Source organism: Pavona decussata, unplaced genomic scaffold (assembly GCF_977016875.1).
Source record: "Pavona decussata unplaced genomic scaffold, jaPavDecu1.1 SCAFFOLD_476, whole genome shotgun sequence".
In the NCBI taxonomy this organism is placed as follows: Eukaryota; Metazoa; Cnidaria; class Anthozoa; order Scleractinia; family Agariciidae; genus Pavona; species Pavona decussata.
In genome coordinates this window covers 8755-31135 of record NW_028145812.1, presented here as the reverse complement: position 1 = coordinate 31135, position 22381 = coordinate 8755, and the positions used below count along the sequence as shown (strand labels likewise).

The following is a 22381-nucleotide window of genomic DNA, read 5'->3' as shown; positions in this document are numbered from 1 at the left end:
GGTAACTTTAACTTTAACATATTATTAACCCTATTTATAGTGTGGAGGGCGGGGGGGGGGGGGGGGGGGCTCGGATACTGCCCATGCCAACAATCGTGAATGTTTGTAACATTCATTAACGTTTAATAAATTATTAATAACAACTAATTTTTTAAATTTTTCTACTTTAAATGAAAAGAAAAATTAGCTTTCCTTCAGTAACTTGTTTCATATTTTCAATCGCTAAGAAAACATAAAAACTAAAAAAGTGTTTTTCTACTCTTTTCGATGTGTTTCGGTCCGCACTTTTTGATGAATATCTAAAGTTTCAGTAAAATCATGATGTAAATTACAAGTGAAATGAAATCGTCACTTCCCTTTGTGGACCTAGCTAACCGTTTTCGGACGTGATGTTTTTCCTTTAAGTAACATTTGCATAGATTTACTATCAAAGTTATGGGGGAAGGACGTAATCTGAGCAGCCTCCCAACCCCCTCTCCCGTTATCTTCAACCAAAGAAGAGGTACAAAATTATGGGACTGCATACGAGTAAGCGGCGATAGTGCAAATAAGCCTTAAAAGACATGGAATGCAATGTACATTTTTCCCTAATTGAAAAAAAAAAATATCTCTGAAAATGCATGGTTATTGCCATCTTCCACCATTTTTTTTTTTTTTTTTTTTTTTTTTTTGATTCTAATGGCCCTTGCAAATTACAACGTCTGGCAAACGTGGACCTTGTTAATTCCTCTAAGACTTATGTATCGATGAACGATAAAAGTGGTTAAATCTAACATAAAAATATCATAAAATCTAAATTTATATTTGAAATCAGGCGATCATTTTTAATCAGGAAATAATAAAGTACACATTTTCCGATGCCTTAGATCGAGTTATTCGTGAATCAGTTATATGAAGGTTGATTATCTTTTTCAATTTTCAGTTCATCTACATCGTCAAAAGCAAACTACTATTCCAACTGTCTCACTCCCACAGTTTAAAATCACCCATGGTATGTTATGAAATGCATTTCTAAAGTTTCGCACGACTAAAGGAAAACCCAACCATCAAGCATACCCCGGGAATTTAATCTTACCCGGGAAGAGGAGAATTTGATGTTTACCTTATTTGAGGGATTTGGGGATTTTTTAAAGGAGAGTATTTCGCCTTTGTAAGCAAACGCGTTGCTTCAAAGAGGATTCAAAAGAGTTCTTGAAGATTATATTGTCATGCATGAATAGGCCCTGATTGGAGCTGAGCATTTGTCCTTCAGGAGAGGCATTTGAAAACATAAACGTAGGACATTTGAACGAGGCGTTTCGCTCGAGAAGGTTCAATAGGGGGAGGAGGGGGTAATGCTTGATCAAGCCAATCTTCAAATTTTAAATGCCTGAGGTGTTGCCTGCGGAAACGCCTCACATGAATCAGTACGTTAGAAGAGCTATCCTCTGGTACATTTCGTGATACTGTAGAAAGATAGGAACGAGGTTGCAAAATTCCGAAGCTCGAGATGCATGGAGGTGAAATAGATGTAATATTTAAAACTGACATGATGCCTAGTTAATCTTGACTTTATTTGGCTACTTATCACCAATTTCACTTGCAAATTATATTCACCTGTTTTAAAAAATATATAATTTAAGGGTAATCATGCAGGTCTCATTTAAAATTTTGTGGTACGTTGTGAAAACACGATGATATCTAACAACTATCCCGCAAAATGACGCGGAATATCAACTGACACTTAGCCGAAGAGGTCGTAGGCTAATTGTTTTATTACTCAAACATTGATAACAAAGCACACTTTTATTTCAAAAAAGCTGGAGGCAATCTTCCGAGGTCGTCACTTGTTTAAAACGGTCTGACATTTTTTCTCTGTGTATGGCAATATATCTATTTTGTGCGGATTACGAATATTGAAATGCACCATGGCCATATTTCAATAATAAGACTCAATGTGCCTGAATCCATGCATTTATTCTAGTCACTACCACAGTAGCGGAGCCTACAGGTATTAAAAGTACCCGCAAGGTAATACACGTAGTAGGAGCCGCAATTCCTTACTGGAATTGTAGTTGAATAGTAACAGCAGTTTTTGTACGCATGGAAACACACCACCCTGTTTACTCGACCATCAGCAACACTAGGGTGCCCCCCACTCAACCATCCCGGAGCGACAGTGTTACACATGTATTCGGGTACGCACGAAGTAGCCATTCTGTTGCCAGCAGCATCTTCAAATCGGTACCATAGGTGACTCATTCCGTTGTCACAAACACCTCCATAATTATAATAACGTCGAGTTTTGTAGGTTTTCTTCCTGTCAGCATTGTTCAGAACTTTGTAGTTCTGGCATTCTGTTAAAAAAAAAAAAAAACATACAAAAAGTCAAACGGGGCTATTGTCAATATATCGGCAATCAGAACTAAACAAGATTCAGTTTGCTCTGTCTTTCCCACCATCTATCATGATTAATAACATCCGTAATGCTAGTATTACCACTGATAACGATTAACTCATTTAACCCTTTTAAATCTTAGTTCAAAGCAAAATCGCAACTTTCGTTGAATTAGGTGAAGTCACTTTTCCTTATTGTAAGATATTGCATAAAAAAGTCCTCGTTGTTTTCGTCTTAGAAAGAGCAAAACAATTCGCAAAACTTGTACCAATTTTGGACTTGTTCATGCGATAACACACGAGTCACAACATAGAACAATTTAATTTGTATGTCAGTTATTTACTTGTACAATGCATCCACGCGTGCAATTCTTCATTATTGTAAGTATCGATGTAGTTTTATCTAGCGATGGCTCCAAGATCCACTGGCAAATCCAAGGACCACCCCAACATCAAAATGTTACGTCACAAGATAATGCCTTTCAAACAGCGTAAAATTAAATATAACCAGATCAATGTGACTCACTCACCTGACGCAGAATGCGTACAGTCTTCTCCATTTCCCACAAAAGGATAGATACACGAGCAACTGTAGGATCCTATGGTGTTTGTACATGTAGAAAATCTGTGGCAATTGTTGGGGGCACTGCCGTTACACTCGTCAACATCTGATAGAAATAATAGAAATGAATGAATGAATGAATGAATGAATGAATGAATGAATGAATGAATGAATGAATGAATGAATGAATGAATGAATGAATGAATGAATGAATGAATGAATGAATGGATGGATGGATGGATGGATGGATGAATGAATGAATGAATGAATGAATGAATGAATGAAAATGAATGAATGAATGAATGAATGAATGAATGAATGAATGAATGAATGAATGAGTGAATGATTGATGAGTGAGTGAGTGAGTGAGTGAGTGAGTGAGTGAGTGAGTGAGTGAGTGAGTGAGTGAGTGAGTGAGTGAGTGAGTGAGTGAGTGAGCGAGCGAGCGAGTGAATAAATGAACGAACGAACGAACGAACGAACGAACGATAAAAGAACGAACGATGGAAACGAACGGAAAACCCTACACAGAAATCTGTATCTCTGGTGAGGGATTTTTTTTTTGTTTTGTTTTGTTTTGTTTTGTTTTTTACAGAAGATGAAGAGATTTAATGTTCTTGAAGTTACAAAGGAGAGAAGGTAAACCCCCTCCCCTAACACACCCTCCTCCTCTAACACACACACACACACACACCCACACCACCACTACCACCACCACCACCACCACCACACAATTCCACATCCACCGCTTGCTTCACAGGATTATAAAGTCAGAGGAAGCCTTAAAAGGGTTGAAATCTATTTTTAGCTTATTTCTGTAAACTAAAGTGAAGAATGATCAGCCTACCAGTACATATCTTCCCATCTCCTGAGTAGCCAGAGTTGCAAGCACAAGTATACGATCCGTCGGTATTTCTGCAGGTAGCATTCGCATCACAGCTGTGAGAGTTGGTGGTACATTCGTCTATATCTACGAAAGTGAAATGATAGCACGCATAAGTAACAGTTATTACACTAATATTTTGCTTTAACAGACGGCTTTAAAAAAATTACGGGAGTTCTATTTGCTCTATTTCCCTAAGTGTTCTTTTATTCTATATTTCTTTGTTTGTTATTAATTCTTTGTTGTTGTTGTTGTTGGGCCATTTTATACAATATATACGCTGGGTTATTTGAATAAAAAGCAAAGGTCATCATCAACATCATCAAAAAAAATTTCAATTAAAAAAATAAGAGTTACGTGGAACTAAATATAAACTGCCATCACAAACTTTCTGTTCTTTAATATGGAAATCTTGCACTCTATTTTTGTTAGTATGCTGTTTGGATTCTGTGTGCGTCCGGTTGTGTGAGTGAAAATAGAGGGGGGGGGGGGGGGGAGTAACTTGATATAGGGTTTTGTTTTGTGTTTTGTACATTATTACTTTTATTTTATATTGTGAGTATTGTAAAGTAACGTTTGTAGTGTTCAGTATTATAAATATAGTATTGTAAATATTGTGGCACGTAAGGGTAAATAAAAACAGTTAAAAAAAACATCACCATCATCATCGTCATCGTAAATAGCCAAAATCTTGATCATTATTTTAATAATCATCATCACCGCAACCGTAATGATAATGATAATGATAATGGTAATGATAATGATAACGACCATCATGATCATCATCCTCCCCGCACTCCTTATCATCATCACCATCATCACTACTGTAACAGAATTTTTATTTAGAGTTATCTTTCTATCTTACCCGTGCAAATTCTGCCATTTCCTAAGTATCCAGTTTTACACGTACAGGTGTATGAGTCTGGAGCATTTTTGCATGCGGCATTGAAGTGGCAGTCATTGGTGTTTGAAATGCATTCGTCTAAGTCTGAAAATATGCATAAGAATAAGAGATAAAGGGATTAGTTTCTAAGGAACACAGTGTGGTGCTGCCTTGGTGTAGAATGGAAATGGATGTTTTAGTTTATCAACAGAGTTGATAAGGTAATTTGTTCAGCGTAAAAAGATTCGAGTGCTGTTGTTTCCAACATTAACTCTTCGCCAGACCGAATCCACAGGGCTGAACTTCGCAACGTCGGAACTGGAATCTCTTTACGGTGACTATATTTCATAATTGTGCTCTTCGAACTGCGATTTTAAATGTAAAGCCGTGCTGTGTCGTTTAAATGCATAATGTCCGACCTGGAATTTCTAAGTGGAAGTGTGTTAAACAGGATTTGATTATAAACATGATAGGTCCACTTCTTAGTGGTTTATGACTGGAATTTCAAGAGAAGTACTGTGGAAAGTATACCTGAAAAACAAGTAAAATTGTAGCATTTGTCGCATGACACATCATTCCATGTGTAACCATGATTAATACCAAGAGTATGCACACAGTCTTGGTCTTTGAAGTCATTTGGTTGTTTTGGGGCCCAGAACCTAAAACTCTCCAATTCTCTGTTGGTCCAAACAAACGATCCTTCAACACTTCTGTCATTCAAACCAATCCAACTTCGCTCGCCGTTATGTCTATGCTGGATGTAAACATTTTCTTCTTGGTTGTGAACAGTCACCAGACTTGAACTCAGTGCAGAACAGTTTGATGCTGCAAGCAGCCACGAGGCGCATGCGCGGCTTGTGAAGTAGCAGTAACCACCGAAGTAACTCCAACCTGGACGGCAAATGTCTACAGACGTTAAAAGTTGGTGTGAAATTCAGTGAAATAATAGCGTGTGTACTCAATTAAGTGTAAAAGTGTTTAAAGGACCCTAGTCAGCCTCCGCCATTTTCGATGCCATCGAAATTATTGATATTTCATGGCGAATCGAAATCTTATGGCTTAACTGTAAGTTGTGTTCCTGAAAGTACGTTTCATTGTTTTAGTAGTTTCGCATTGATTTCGTTCATTTTAACATGCGCTGAATAAAATATAATAGCCAAACTCTCGCAAGGAAACAAAAACAAAGGTGTGGCTGCATGACTAGGGCCCTTTAATTCCAGGAAAAATGATCTACGAATTATAACGAGACTAACCAAGCGAGAGCAATAACAAAAAGGAACAACCACTAGGCATGTTTTGATGACCATATTTGGATTTGCCAAGACTCCAAATGATCTCAACTCTCACTTAAACTAGGTTGACTGTACTTAAAAACATGCCTTGTACTATAAGCCTAATATAGGTGGTTCGCAACCACTCCCTAAAGACCCAAAAGACTATGGTGCGGCAGCCATGCTGGATGACAGAACCTTTTGTTTTGTCACCAAACATGGCTGCCATGTAATTGTCTTTCAGGATCTCCATGGATTGGTTGCAAACCAGCTAAACCTATTAAGTCAAGCCTTAAAGCGGAGCTCCAGAGTTTTGTTTTTATTAGCATTAATATAAGTCTGCTTATCGTATGAACGTTCTGACCTCACAAATTTCTCATCCTTTCAGGAGTTATTTATATTTTTTGTGCATATGTGGCAAAGTGATAACGATCAAAATCAAACTACCGAATGCTGTTAAGCATAAACCTTATTCCAAACTGGCTTCCATTTTAATATTCTTTTATGTGCATTCCAATTAGTCCTTCTTGCCTTGTTCGATGATTCTTTTAATTATGGAGCTTGAGAACGAGGTGAGAAGGGCTAATTTGAATACGAACAAAAGAATATTAAAATAGTGTAACCGCATGAGGCTGAGAAGAGTTAAAGGGAGGGGTTCACATTTCAGCGCATGTGCATGAATCTAAATGCTTTTTTCTCTTTCTTATCAACTTTATGGCCTTAAAAATTCCACTCACATGTACTTCAGTAATCAAATTCTTTAAGTAGTCCAAGCAAAAGGACTGATGGCCAAGATTCACAGAAAATGATAGCGGATTGTACTCATATTGTCGATATTGAATTTAGTGTTGACCCGTACGATTTATTCCACGGTTGATGTGTTTACAGTTATTTGCATGCGAAATAACTCAATCATATGAAACAATTACCACCCGAGTTACCTATTCCCTTCCAAATGGTTAGTAAACAGCGAATTAAATTAAACAGACTTGGGTCATAGCGAGCAAAGGCGAAGAAGTATTTTGATTCATGGACATGCGCAGAACCGTGAACCTCTCCCGTAAGAGATCCACCCCAATGCCAGTAAAACTGTTACAAGCTTTTCGACATGCAAGTGCTGTGAAATTCAAATCATCAATGAAAACGAGTTCTAGCTGTAATTTCTTCCTTAACAATTAGTTTATTTTAGTTACAAGCCAGAAAAAAGGTAAGTTTAATGTTTCTTGACGGTAGTTGGATAATGCAACTTTTTTTCCTATTTACTCTGCATATTATTCTGAGCATGAACATGATCAAAACAATGACATACGCAATAACCTCGTAGGGTCTTGAGACAATCTTTAGGAACTAGCTTTAATTAATTTAATATTGGAAAAAAGTTTTCTTACCTGACATAACGGTATATGTTACTGAAAGGGGATCATACTTTGACGCATACAACTCTTTGAAGCAAACTCGTACCTCTGTCTTGGTAATGTACTACAAAATACAACAAATATAGCAGTCTATCTTTGTCCATCATAGTACATCTTTCCAAGCTTACTTCTTGTTTTGAAATCTTTAATTACCAAGACCACTAAGGGAAATTTCTGTGAGTTAAGAACATAATCGATTAAAAAGAAATGTAATCAGTGAATTAAATAAATGGCATTTCATGTCTTTTTGTTTGTTTGTTTGTTTGTTTGTTTGTTTACACCCTAGTAATACAAATAGTAATAGCAGTACATATACAAGGAGTATTAGCCGTTTCCGCGTAAATGGCCATATTCTTTAAAATACTAAAGACGTCTTAAAGGTCATTCTCTTGAGTTACATTTTTTTTTTATTCTTACGGCACATAATTTCTCTCTTCATTATATTTAGCGCGCGCTTAACACGTGCGCAAGATCGAAAACACGATATCTTTCCTTGATACTAAACCCGTGCAATTAATAAAGAAACGAGCAAGGTGTTCTGTCATGTCTATCTCGTTAGTTTGACTTTGATATTATCCTCTTCATGTTTTTATATATTTTTCGAAGGAAAAAAAACACATGACAGAAATATGGGTTATTGCCAGAAATAAGAGCTCTCCTATTTCCAACAAACTCACAACAAAATAATATTTCAAAAAAAGAATTCATTGATTTTACAATAAGGATCAATATTATAGATGTAAGTTGTCTTACCTCCACCCAAGCAGTTATGGAATTATGCAAAGGATCTTGATTGCCACTAGTCGATGAGTGGTTTGCTGATACAAACACGCTCGGGGCATTTTGATATACTTTAGTGAAGCGAATATCCTAACAGAAAAGAGTAAAGTACTTGATAACACCTCGCAAATGGTTTTATCAGACAGGGAAAGTGTTCCTTCATAGATATCAATAATTACAAAATAAAAGCAGGTGAAAACAGTACTTACCTTGCAGAAGGCGTTATTATAATCCGCAGGAGGAGGCTGAGAGTTTGCAAAATAAACTGAACTGTGTTCCGAGAAGAGAGGCTTGTGAAGAGACGAAAACGCCAGCCATTTCTACAAACAATGTAGTGAATTCAAGGTGGAGTTGGTATGAAAACATTCATTTTAGATAGGTTAAAAAAACGAAAAACGTGAGGGAAGTTGAAACTGAGATCTAATTGTAATGCCAATTAGAATTAGGCATGTGTTTATCTATGACCCCCACAGACCGTGAAAAAACGACTTCACTGTTTAACTAATATATAATAATATGGGTGTGTGTGTGTGGGAGGGGGTACTGAAAATAAATTGACGTACCGGTTGTCCGAAAGGACTTTATATGTTCTGGGACAGCTTTATTTTAAAATCCATGAAAGCCGGTAAGACGTTGGTGGCTATTTTTGAAATTTATACGCACTGTAGCACTTATGAGAAATGGGTGAATTTTCTAATATTCTTTTTTTTTTTTTTTTTTTGTCTTCTGTCTTCTGTTTTGTTTTTTTGTTTTTTTTTGTTTTTGTTTTTGCATTCAATACATTCAAATTAGCCCTACAAGCCTCGTAGCAACTCAAGAACGTGGCTGGGAACAAAAGGATATGACATGTTACAGTCTCAGGGTATGTGGGTATAGATTATCCTGTTAATTAGCCAACGTCAGCTTTTGTCAGTTTTGACCGCCCTCATCCACTGTTAACTATATCTACTTTAGAGAAATGATAATTAATCCCCTCAAATTTTCTTGGAGTACTCTTATAAAAATTAAAAGCTACTCACTTTCTACTTCTATAGTCACTAAGGTCTACATGTGCAAGTTTGTGACCATTAGTTTGGTTTAAAATAAACAAAGGACCATCATAAGAAGAGGGTATCAAACTTACAACGTAGATGTCTTCATGAGATCCTGCGTAATTTTGGAGTTCCCTCAGACATATTTTTACTGACGATTTCGTGTTGTTCTCCAACCATACACTGGAAGCGTCCCTCTTCAGACCAGGGTGATGGTGTGCTGCGGTTACAAAGACCGAGGGTTTCCTTGAAAATGCACCCTGTGTGTAATACAAGGAGGATGGTGTACTTTGAGTCAAAGGCGTTTCTAATCCGGAAGATTAGATTTTTCTCTTATAAGTGGTTGGCATCGGCGAAAACAGCAACTTAATGAAAATTGAGTTTATAACTTCACGATGGTAAATAAGTGCATACAATACAATTGTGCATTAAAATACATCCATCTATACCCTAATCTACACCGGTGGAAGAGGTATTTTTAATATTACAGCAAACAGCATAAAACTGCAAGGCTTTTTGAGATATTTATCTATTTATTTGTTTATTATTTATCTGGGAAAAATTGATGTGGTCATTTAGTGTTCACTGACTTTGACGTTACCATACCAACCGATTGTTTAGTTTTTTTTTTCCGGCAGTGTTTGCAGAAAACGGAAAACTCCTTTTTAAAATAAAGAAGAATTACTTTTATCCCTGAAAATTCCATGTTTTTGGCTCGTATAAGTGTTCCTTTATTGGTCCTGATTACTTTATGCTCAATTTTTGCGCTTTCTTTAAGTTTTGGGGAAATCCAGCAGTGCAAGTTGGCGGATCTTTGAAGGCCTGCATTCGACAATCATGACGTAATCACTATTTCATATGGTCTCATCACTTTTCTTTGCGGACGCCAAAAGAAACCACTTTGGGCGTGCTATCTATCCTTGGAGCTTCATTGTCAAAGCGTTTATACCTGCGGCGTTCACCCAGTTGGCATACATTAAGTGAGCACCAAAAACAAAATAAGATGTAGTTAAACTACGTTTTTTCAGAGCACGGGAAATATTATGAATTCCATTCACAGAAACGTCAAATAAATGACTTGCCGATGGAAAATTCACAGTCTGACATGTCGTCCCAGTCCACCACTGTGATATGCGCGTCTCTCCACTCACACCACCCACCGGAGCTCCCTGGTAACCCAACCAGTCAACTGTTATATTAGCATGGGATTTACGCTCGTTAAAACCTGCCGCCATCACACAGGCAGTGAACTGGTGGTAATTTACGTTTTCGACCCAAGACACCGCGGCATCATGGACATATGACTTGTCAGTTGTATCAATGTGATTGACAGTAATTTGCACTTCAATGGGTTTGTCAGGATAGAACACGTAAGGCTGGAAAGGAATCACTTCACAGTGAGAGTACCCCAAAGACGGAATGTGTGGCATATGGTGGCGACCGCGCTGGAATGGAAAACCTGTCAAAAGAAAAATAGATATGTATGAATAAAAACTGAGATTCATAAAGAAGGAATTAACTGAATACTTTGCGGAGGTAATTTCCAGTCAGTCATACACTCGTGAGCTGATACTATGTAACTTGTAATCCCAGGCACACGAATATCACATTCCACCGGAAAACCGTTGGCATAGTTATGCGTTTTCTTCAACATTAGACGCTTGAAATCTTGAGGTTTGTGTCCGACCTACACTTTCCAACTACTTGGATTTTTCCCTACCCGCTTTACTTTACGAGGTAATCGCTAGAGCAGAGTGATTGATTTAGTCTACATATATTAGTTCTTTGTTTTGGTTCTAAGGCTGTTCGGAGGTACAGCTATATATCAGCTGTACATAGTATAATTACGCTTACCTTCACAACTACCAGGATGTCGCATTGTGAAATTCAGTTTCATCAGACACATTTCTTGTTCAAACAGGCACTCGTTATCATACGTCGAACCATTAGAAGAACAGATTGGTTGCTGGTAGGATGGACAGCTCTCAATGCTTACACAACGACCATAATTTGCTGCAAATGCCTTACATCGACAGAAGTAATCGCATCTGACGTTTAGACACGGATGCAAGTCTAAATAGAAGTTCAAAGGAAATAAATATGTATTTTTTATTGGTCAAGCAAAAAAGAAGGCCCTCGGATGGCGAGAAGAGAGGATGCGGGCGCTAAAGTCTTAAAGGCAAAAGACGTTTCCCATTCCAGGTTTAAATCCTCTCGACCGGCTAACCATAAAAGGTATATATGGCAATGAGGCTGGTAGGATTGATAGTACTTGAAAAATTGGTTGTCATGGTAACATTAAAGTTTACTGAACACTAACCGACAACAGGAAATTTTTTCCCAGATAAATTTCTGAAAACGTCTGGCACTCCTGAAGTTTCATGTTTTTTTGGGCAAAAATTTTATTTAATTTCAACGTTAACGCAGGCAAAATCCTGACGTCCAAATGTTTCTCCTCTAGCGACACATGATCCAGTAGCGGGGCAGGGCCATTTTAAAATAATTGAAAAGAGCAGCATAGATTAATTGCTACTTGTTCTTTACTTAGATAATAGATAGATTTTGCCTACCTCCAATGATCACGTAGTCAACTATAATGGTTTCTTTTTTCTTGGAGTTCCTTTCATGGCTTTTCACGCAAATCTCCGTCTCTGTGGTTGACATGTACTGAAATATCATAGTAAAGTGTTACGTAATATCTGTTTTAGATGCCGTTGGTGATGTAAAAAGGCTCATTATGCGGCCAGGATGGAACTCATGATAAAATTGACCACGCTGTTTTTGAACATGTTTTGTTCGTTGTTTTTTTTGTGTGTGTGTTTTTTTTTTGTTTTTTTTTTGTTTTTTTGTATTATTTTTGAACACCTAAGCATGGTGCAACACATTGTGTCACCTAGCATCACATTACATTCCACAGCTCACCTAATGTGATTTTTCCCTGGTAGACAAATATTGACGAGCTTTTTTTATTAGATGTTGCCTTCAGAACGCAACAGACAGTTTTGCCACAACTTTATAAATTTTACATGATACTATTGCGTATTCATTGGAGAGCAATGATGGTAATGATGATGACGAGGAAGATTATAAAATAAAAGAGAAAAGTAAAAGAAACTCCTACTTACTTCAACCCAGGCGGTAATTGCGTCACAACCTGTTCCTGCAGACAGACTTGCATTGTTAGAACTGCTTTTTGCCGTCACCACAACCACAGGGGGAGGAAAGAGTGGATTTGTGAAGTTAATTTTCTGTGAATAAAAAATACATTATTCTAATATGAAAGCAATGCGAAGCCTTTTGGATAAAAGAGAAACGTTTTTTTTTTCAATTAGCGACACATGTATACTCGAATAAACCTATGCAGATGTGTTGTACATGTGAAAGGAGTTTGATATTATATTTTTAGCTAGCCTATTGAATAAATGATATATGTATTCACTGACTGAAAAAAAAAACCTCTATCACTAATTTTAGTTCATTTTAGTTCAGCTTTTATAACGGTCTAGATGACAGTAACGAACCAATCTACCAATGGGATGTAGGACGTTAGGATTTTAGTCATAGAATTATAAAATAAATCAATCAACCAATCAATAACGAAAAGAAGAAAGAAGATTGTGGCCGTTGATCGTCCATCTAATCCCTTAAAGTTTTGAGTTTATCTCAGCTTTAGCGGCTCTGTCGTGAGATTTGGGCGGATAACTTCAAGTACCCATAGCCCATCTCGTCCATTTTTGAAACATTACATTTCGCAGCCCTCTTCGTTGTTACTTGCGCTTCTTCCCAATAGCTTATTATTATTATTACTTTTTGTTACTGGAGTAGGAATTGGATTTCAGCACCAACTTAAACAATATGCGGTATGAATGAGATATACCATCAGCTGTCAAGAACAAGAGTCAGTGAGGAAATGATGGGACTGACATCTGAGAGATTGTGCTGGATGCCTAGAGTTGGCGCAGAATCAGTATCTTCGGAAGCACAATGATGCATTGAAATTCTGAGTGAAAAACCACCGATAATTTTAGAGAGAAGCAGTTACCCTTTAGATAGGAGCCTCACTGTAATTACAACAATGCTGATGTGAGAATACTAGGGGATTGCACTGTCTCTATGTAAAGACGCCTGGAGGAGGAGAGAAAGAGACCAGACCTTGTTTTCGCTGATAGAAGGGAGAAAGTAGTTAATGTTGCAGATTTGGCGTGACCAAGCTGGAGAACCAGGCGCGAGACCGACAACCGCAAGGCAAAGAAATACAGAACGGTAAGGAGAGAACTGATGGAAAGAAATGAGGATTTTAGAGTCCAACAGACGAACATTGTCGTGGAGTTCTCGGGAGGATACGATGGGAAAAAGAAGAATGACTTGAAAAGTTAGCTAGGAAGGTCTAAGACAAACAAAATCTTAAGTAGTATACAGCGAACCATTCTGCTGCACGCAAAAAGAATTATGAACATAACACTTTCACACTAGATTACGCTACGTTACGCTGTTTTGGTATGTTTGTCTTTGTGCACCCATTGGTACCCCATAAAAGGTAAAGGAGCTTGGTATTAGCTTCCTCCGTATAACCTAGCTCCAACCATGTAACTGATAACAGACAATTGTCAGGAAAGAAAGAAAGAGGGAAAGAAAAAAAAGTTAACTGAAGATTTGCACAGATAGACAGAGAGATAAAAAACGATATTGGATGAATAGATGGCTACTTCCTCTTACTTGGCAGAAAGCGTGGTTCTCTTGTTTAGATGGAGGGTAATTATTAGCAAACACCAAACTGTCGGTCACTGTAACGTTTCCAAGACTCAGGTTGGTAAATGCAAGCCAATTCTGCAAGATAATTAGAAGTTGTCATTGTTTTTTATTGTTTTCCTTGTTTACTTTTTAACCTTACTCAATAGGAGGGGGTGGTGTGGGAAGGAGTGGGAAGAAACAAAGATAACTTAACATGGAAGCAAGCACACTAAAGTTGACATAATAACTTATTGATCATATGCGTTCATGTTTCAATACCAACCTTTATGAATTTGAATAAAATTGTCACTGAGACAACTTAATATGTAATTTGTATTTCCAGGGATAGCTTGCATTCAGAAAATGTGTGCAAATTTTAGATCACTGATAGCATGAAATAACTCAAGCGTTTTTGTTCTGCAAATAATTCACGTGATTATTAGTGAACCGACTAAAAGTAATATATCATTTTATTTTCTTAATGCAAAGAATCAATGTATTGGTTTTCAGGATGACGTGGTTATTCACTATTGGTATCATTCTTTTGAACTGTCTGGTTGATAATGGGCATGAACCTATGCTCTAACAATTTATACGTACATATACATGTAAGGTATTGTAAGGAGAGGATCAATGTTAAACACTAAAATAAATACAGTCATCATTAAGTAAGACTGATGGGTTCAGCATGCTTCATGGAAATGAGGCCAGTACATGTACTGCAGGCTGCAAGTTAAAAGGTAATTAGAAATCATGGATGTGCAAAGAAAATAACAATAAAAAAAAAAAGATAAAGAATTTTATATTACTGCACTATGCCTATTAAAGTATTTTGCTGGTGGCAAATATATATACCTTTTGACCGAGTCCCACAGACTTTAGGCTTTTGTGTCTTTTTTGCACATCAACTTTAATTTAAGATGCAAGCACGTAAATGGCTATTTCTATCTACTTCCGCCAATCTTTTTTCCTGAATACATTGATTATTTTCGAATTGATAGACTTGTGTTTTCGCAATGACTTCAAACTCGTTTTATGCGTGGTCACGTGTCTTATGACGTCACCAATCTAAATGTGATATGAACGATACTTTATGATAAGTGTTCTGACCATGTGGTGTGGCATCCCCCTTGGCTTCAATTTGACAAAGCCAGTAAGTCTTCAATAAGTCTTTACCTTTTTTTCAGGTGCAAGGGTCTCTGGGAAGGCTTTTATTATAATTTTACAGTACTTTTATGACTACCTCCGTAAAATCTATTTTGTTCTACTAATATATGAAAATTTTGGAATAAGATGCTGATGCACATGCGAGTTGTAAACATTCATTTGTGCCATGAATTGAATAACTCATGAAGGCGAGATTTAACCTGCTTGTTGAATATCATGGTATGTTATGTCGTACATTTAAAAAAAGAAAAACTACTCACAATTTTTATGTTCTGGTGAAGTCCATCAAAAATTTTGGTTTCCCTTAGACAAAGTTTAAAACTTTGCTCACTCGATTCCTCAATCCACACTGCCATAGAATCCTGAGGTCTCTTGGGAACCTGATGACTAGGGGTTACCAAAATAAATGGTGGCGACAAGAAACGCTGCAAAATCAAACAATAAATTAAAAGCTATCTTGGAAACGTTGCACGGTTGGCTCAATAAACGGATTCTCTTACCGAATTAAATAAATTTCTTGGGTTACAAAACGATTTTGTTAACATAAATAGAAAAAAAAAGGAAGAGCAAACAAAAAGAGCAAAAGACAGAGAGGAAGTCAAAAGAAAGACGGACAGTTGGATCGTGGACGGACGGATGAATGGATGGATGGATGGATGGATGAATCAAGGCATCAATGAATGAAAAAATAAATGAATGAATGAACGAATAAATGAATGAATGAATGAATGAATGAATGAATGAATGAATGAATGAATGAATGAATGAATAAATGAATGAGTGAGTGAGTGAGTGAGTGAGTAAATGAATGAATGGATGAATGAACGAATGAATGAATGAATGAATGAATGAATGAATGAATGAATGAATGAATCGATGAATGAATGAATGAATAAATAAATGAATGAGTGAATGAATAAATGAATGAATGAATGAGTAACTGGATGGATGGATGGATGGATGAGTAAATGAGTAAATGATTGGTTGAATAAGTGAGTGAGTGAGTGAGTGAGTGAGTGAGTGAGTGAGTGAGTGAGTGAGTGAGTGAGTGAGAGAGTAAGTGAGTGAGTGAGTGAAGGAGGGAGGGAGGAAGTGAGTGAGTGAGTGAGTGAGTGAGTGAGTGAGTGAGTGAGTGAGTGAGTGAGTAAGTGAGTGACGGAGGGAGGGAGGGAGTGAGTGAGTGGGTGAGTGAGTCACAGAGTGAATGAATGAATGAGTAAATGGATGCAAGGATGGATAGGTGGATGGATGAGTAAATGAGTAAATGATTGGTTGAATAAGTGAGTGAGTGAGTGAGTGAGTGAGTGAGTGAGTGAGTGAGTGAGTGAGTGAGTGAGTGAGTGAGTGAGTGAGTGAAGGAGGGAGGGAGTGAGTGAGTGAGTGAGTGAGTGAGTGAGTGAGTGAGTGAGTGAGTGAGTGAGTGAGTGAGTGAGTGAGTGAGTGAGTGAGTGAGTGAGAGAGTGAGTGAGTGAAGGAGGGAGTGAGTGAGTGAGTGAGTGAGTGAGTGAGTGAGTGAGTGAGTGAGTGAAGGAGTGAGTGAGTGAGTGAGTGAGTGAGTGAGTGAGTGAGTGAGTGAGTGAGTGAGTGAGAGAGTAAGTGAGTGAGTGAGTGAAGGAGGGAGTGAGTGAGTGAGTGAGTGAGTGAGTGAGTGAGTGAGTGAGTGAGTGAGTGAGTGAGTGAGTGAGTGAGTGAGTGAGTGAGTGAGTGAGTGAGTGAGTGAGTGAGTGAGTGAGAGAGTAAGTGAGGGAGGGAGGGAGGGAGTGAGTGAGTGAGTGAGTGAGTGAGTGAGTGAGTGAGTGAGTGAGTGACGGAGGGAGGGAGGGAGTGAGTGAGTGGTTGAGTGAGTCACAAAGTGAGTGAGTGAGTGAGTGAGTGAGTGAGGGAGTGAGTGAGTGAGTGAGCGAATGTGCTAGTGAGTGAGAGGGCAACAATAAGACTACTGTTAATCGTTATTGCGCCTTACTCTTTAAAGGGAGGTATTGGTCCTGTTACAATAAAGGTTATGATATCTACTAGAATAACTAATTAATCAAAAGGTGATACAATAACGTCTAATACAATTGGTATTAAATTACTATATTTTATTATATGTGTTGACTTTGGGATGTCTTTTCTCTTCTGAAACATTAAATATAGGTATTTAACAACTGTTTTTGGAGTGGTTTCATTTTCTACGGTAAGTAAAAAGCGTATTTTATAATCATGTTTTAGGATTTTGAAAGTAAAACATCGTGCGTTGAAACGAGAGAATGCAGCTTATTTGTAATGTTATCGTACCCTGGTTAATACATCAAGAAGTGCCGTTCGTTCTCTTTATAGCCTCTTTTGAGGAATAGACACGTGAGTGAGTAAGTAAGTAGGTTAGTATGGGAGGGAGGGAGCGAGGAAGGGAAGGAGGGAGGAAGGGAGGGAGGAAGTGAGTGAGTGAGTGACTGAGTAAGTGAGTGAGTGAGAGAGTAAGTGAGTGAGTGAGTGAGTGAGTGAGTGAGTGAGTGAGTGAGTGAGTGAGTGAGAGAGTAAGTGAGTGAGTGAGTGAGTGAGTGAGTGAGTGAGTGAGTGAGTGAGTGAGTGAGTGAGTGAGTGAGTGAGTGAGTGAGTGAGTGAGTGAATGAGTGAGTGAAGAAGTACGTGAGTGTGTAACAGTACCAGTAAACCTTTATTGTGCCGTACTCTCCAAAGGGAGGTATTGGTCTTGTTACAATAAAGGTTACGATACCTCCATCTTTCTTGGTCCATCTATCTTACACTACGCTCAAACAAACGATATATGTGAGCAGGGCTTGATGGGAAGTTTTCTGCCTAGTAACTCTGCGGTTTGGCTGGTGTATCTTTAGGTTGCGTGATAGCTGCGTTTACAAATTCATGAATCAATGAATTTCTGGGTATTTCTTTTTGTGAGGTTAGGACTTCATATTCATGTGGGTATCTGGAACTGGAACGAACTGTGAGTGTAAAAGTTTTCCGGTGCGTAATAAAAATTCAACGGGTATGGTTTTGTTGAAGTGGGAAGTACATTCTTGGTTAAGTGTTACTTGGTGCAAGGGTGGGTAATTAAGTACGCCAGCTAGTGAACAAATGTTTGTTGTGATTTACATGCTTGCATGGGTAATTGATCTTTTAAATGTGGGATAAGTTTGTGCAAGAGCAGATGAAATGCATCAAGGTTCTATGCGTCTACAACATACAATACTTAAAAAAAAAGAAAAGTAAAGAATCTGTCAAACCAGAAAAGTTAAGACATGCCACTTTAAGAAGAGAAATATTGTGCTTTGTCAATCGCGATTTTTTACTAAATAAGAAAATTTTTGTAAAATAGTACCTGCGCTTTTACTCTTTACATGTTTTAGTTTAAACACCGTTGATTAAAGACAAAAGTAAATACAAATAGCTGACTAAAATGCAGATATGCAGGTTGTGTGATGTAGCTTAAAATCTGCCTATTTCTGGTCGCTTTCTCATTATCTCTTTTCTTTCGCTATTAAGGAAGTTGCCTCCTTTTTCTATCGCGCATACGTTCGGTGCATCTCGGAATGATCCGAGGAGCTCTCATTTCTTAACTGTTGTGCTTCCTAAAACAGATCTAATTGTTGTTATTCGCGGGATAAATAGATCTTGGCAAGGGTTACTAGAATCCAACAATGAGGGGGAACTTTCACCATTTACAGTGTCTCACATCATAAGTCTAGAGGACAAAAGAGCAAACAACAAAAACATTCTCCTGGTCACAAAAAAATCTACAATGGAGCTGGAGGTTTTCTGGGTTCACTGAAAACAAAGCTTAAAATATGTGTAGACCTACTAAATATATAAGGGATAACCAAGCTTTGTTCATGGATAATTAATTTCGGATTAAATCAATTTGAAAAAAAAGTAACAAATACATACATTGTTTTGTATTTTAACGCTTTTACAATTGTTGTGTCTGGATTAGGTCTGAAAATGCACGTTTACCTCCTTTTTCTTGGGGGGGGGGGGGGGGGGGGGTTCATTAGCCGTTGCTACGATCTGTTCTTCTTGAATATGCATAATCTGCAAGGCGACACTTTCCTTAGCCTACATTTCCGTAACGTTTGGCTTTTCATTGTTTTTGTTTTAGTCGTGTCTGAAAAGCAGTGACCTGTGGACGTTTTGCCTTTAATGCGTGTCAGGAAAAAAAAAGTAATATAACAAGCAGATCTGTTAACAACTTAAATAAACACATAGTCTCAAAGTTTGCTGTTACAAACAACTGGCATTGGCACCACGCCACACATGGACTAAGCAACAAATTTTGCAGCTTGACAAGGCAAACCAACTTAGAGCGATAAGTTCAAAGTTTAAAATTGTAATTTTGACTCCCTTTGAGCGATTATTTTGGCAAATAAACTTGGCAGGTTATGCATTTTTAAAGTTGTTGACAGCACAACCGTTTCGACCGATCGACTGTTTCTATTTTAGGGTTCACCAAACTTGTCAAGTTATATTTTGTGATTGTGATTCCGAGAAGAAAAAAAGGGTATAAAATTAAACTAACCTGCTGGAAGTCGATCTTTTTGCACTCTGTCCCAGTAGTCCATGAATTCAAGGTAGTAGTGTCCATTTGAGCACCAGAGGGAACTGATTGGAACGCGACCCAGTTCACTTGAGCTGTCCCATTGGAACCGTCACCATATTCAGAAATGCACGTTGTGAATTGATTATTATCTTCTAATTCCACCCAAAGAGCAGCACCGTTACCACGAACAGGGCGTTTAACTGAATGCCCAAATGAGGCGAACACTTTAACTTCCTTTCCAACATCAAAAGGTCTTATGAAGGAGACTTTCTTGCAACCGAATAGTCCTGGACTGGACGTGGTTACATTTACCTTTCCCGCTTTGTAACTTGCCGCTGTAAATAATAAAAAAGAGCACGTAATGTAAAAGTTTTTTAACTCAAGCAAATCATTACCTTTTGAAAAGACAGTTTAGTATTCTCCACCAACTTTGCGCAAACCATTGATTTGCTGATTAGTTGAAAACTAAAACCCAAATATTCTGATATGTTTTAAAAATATACTTGGTGCAATCCAAAATAATGTGAAGATCTGGGTTAAGTTCGATGAAATAATTTCATACGGTGTTTTCCTGCGTCTTTAGCTTAGTCGATTGCGCCCCACCCCCAATAAGTCTTTGTGGTTCTCTTGACGCAAAATTAACCATTAAATCAAAATTACAAAATTGCATAAGCTAAAAAGTGAGAAATTCGTCGTTTTCAGATACCTTTTCCACCTTGGGCAAACAGGGCAAGTGCGAAAAGAATAAGGCAAAACTGCAGCGGGAGATGGTGCACGTCAGACATCTTGCATCAACTGAAGATAATGTCCTCCCTTATGGATATTATATCCATGAGTACGTGATCAATAATTTTATTTATGTGGCGAGAATTTAAGCCAGGAGGCAGTATGGGTGGGGAATGAAGTGGCGGTTGGCTTTAGGGAACCGATACTAGCCAGTAGATTATAAATTTGCCCTCCCGTGTCAAGGCTTAGTAGGTAGCTATCGGGTGGGCCCCCCAGCTTCTACCATTACTCAACACTTTCAAGTAGATAGCCATCGATAGAACCTACTGAGGTCATCGCAGAGGTTGCTTTTGTTTCTACGTACCAGCATGTTTCAGTGACCAAGGTCGGCAGTAGAAAGAAATTGCATTTAATCGTGCTCTTATTTGTTGCCGAAAGTTTGCAGTAAAGGGATTTAAAACAATTGTGAATGGAATGACTTTTGTATTTAATATAATCTCCTATCGGAATTCCCGAGCACCGTTAGTTTCTTCGCCAAAATTTGTTTGTTCAGTTTTTTGTCTGTTTGTTTTCATTTAGTGTCGCTTTTAGCTCTTATCAATCACAGGATTTTCTGATTGCCGAAATACACATAGTAAAAAAAAAAGAAGGAAGAAAGTATTTCGTCATATTTGGAATGAATTTTCAAAAAGTCTTTTTCTTTCATATGTCAGTTATACTGAAATTGTAAAGGGATTCCATTTGTACTGGCTTGTTCCATTGTCTTACTACTCAAGTTTATGAAAAGACAGTTAGTCTTTCCATAAATACACAATCTTTTGTTAAAACTTGTTATGAATTTCTGATGTTCTTGTCATAGTAACCTTTTGCGGCACTTTGATATTGTGTCATCCAAAGGCGACAAAGCCTTTGAGCACTATTAGTTTCTCCGCCAAAATTAGTACGTTTGTTCCCTTTTTTGTTTTCATTTAGTGTCACTTTTAGCTCTTATCAATCACAGGATTTTCTGATTGCCGAAATATACATAGTAAAACAAGAAGAAAGAAAGTGTTTCGTTATGTTTGGAATGAAATTTCAAAGTCTTTTTTTCTTGGATACGTAATACTGAAATTGTAAAGGGATTCCATTTGTACTGGCTTGCTCCACTCTTAATGAATTCACAGAAACTTGTCTCGTCATACGTAACCTTTTGAGGCACTTTGATATTATTGTGTCATCCAAAGACGACAAAGCCCTTTTAAGAGCATTTTTTGTTTTCAATTTTTGTTGTTCCTGTCATGATTAATGGTTTGCAGATCTGAATAGCAAGTTAAACGAATATTCTTTCCCTGTTCTTTCCAACATTTTGCAAACATCTCTGTAAGATGAGAGAACTATTTTTCTTTTAGTTTCTGAAGAGGTACCACATGTGGGTGGGAATATGGAACGGGCATAGTCCAACCGTGAGGCACGAAATTATCGTGACGACTGACAATTAAAAAGCGAGATGTGTTCATAACCTGGCAAAATCCCTAGTCACTTGACACCGCGCTTACAATAATATAGTGGAGTGGATTTAGACCGACTGCGCGCCTAGCTGTGTGGTACAGTTCCAATTTAAAGGTGGAAGTACAGCTGTAGTGTTAAATTTGACCTGCCGTTAAACAGATCTGGTTTATTTACAAATTGGAAACTGGAGCACCGTACCAAAAGATGTAGCCTGATTCTCAGACGGTCCAGGTCGCTCGAAGGGAGAGAGTGTGTAGGCGAGAGCGACCAGGACCGTCTGAGAATCAGGCCTCAAAAATGCTGATGGTCCACAAATCTCATTTAATTCCAAAGTGCTTTATTTGGCCACGTTTCAGCATCTGCAAAGCGAAAGTCTAAAATGGGCATATGGTCGCCAATGTCAGCGGCTCACTGTCAGCGCTTTATGTTTTTTTTTTTCTTTTTTTGTTTTATTTTTTTTAATATTTATTGTCTTGGAGACACAAACAAAGAAAGATAAGCAGAAACGGGCTAGCTTTGTGTGTAATGACTTCC

At 37.8% G+C, this 22381-nt stretch overlaps 1 protein-coding gene across 2 annotated transcripts; it reads right to left on the bottom strand.

Annotated features, from left to right (window-relative positions):
• Window positions 1–1770: 1770 nt before the first annotated feature.
• LOC146450217 (uncharacterized) lies at window positions 1771–20458 on the bottom strand. 2 transcript variants are annotated; one of them, XM_085100595.1, is made up of 17 exons: window positions 20340–20458; window positions 19613–19968; window positions 15360–15524; window positions 13918–14028; window positions 12327–12449; window positions 11772–11868; window positions 11056–11274; window positions 10284–10660; window positions 9294–9461; window positions 8380–8490; window positions 8144–8260; window positions 7364–7454; window positions 5236–5610; window positions 4687–4809; window positions 3786–3908; window positions 2907–3044; window positions 1771–2336 (listed from the first exon to the last, which is right to left on the bottom strand). In XM_085100595.1, the coding sequence occupies exons 1-17, from the start codon at window positions 20416–20418 to the stop codon at window positions 1960–1962; spliced, it is 3150 nt and encodes a 1049-aa protein (XP_084956721.1). In that variant the 5' UTR covers window positions 20419–20458; the 3' UTR covers window positions 1771–1959. The 2 variants fall into 2 exon arrangements, with proteins under 2 accessions (XP_084956721.1, XP_084956722.1); XM_085100596.1 differs by lacking the exon at window positions 13918–14028.
• Window positions 20459–22381: the final 1923 nt, after the last annotated feature.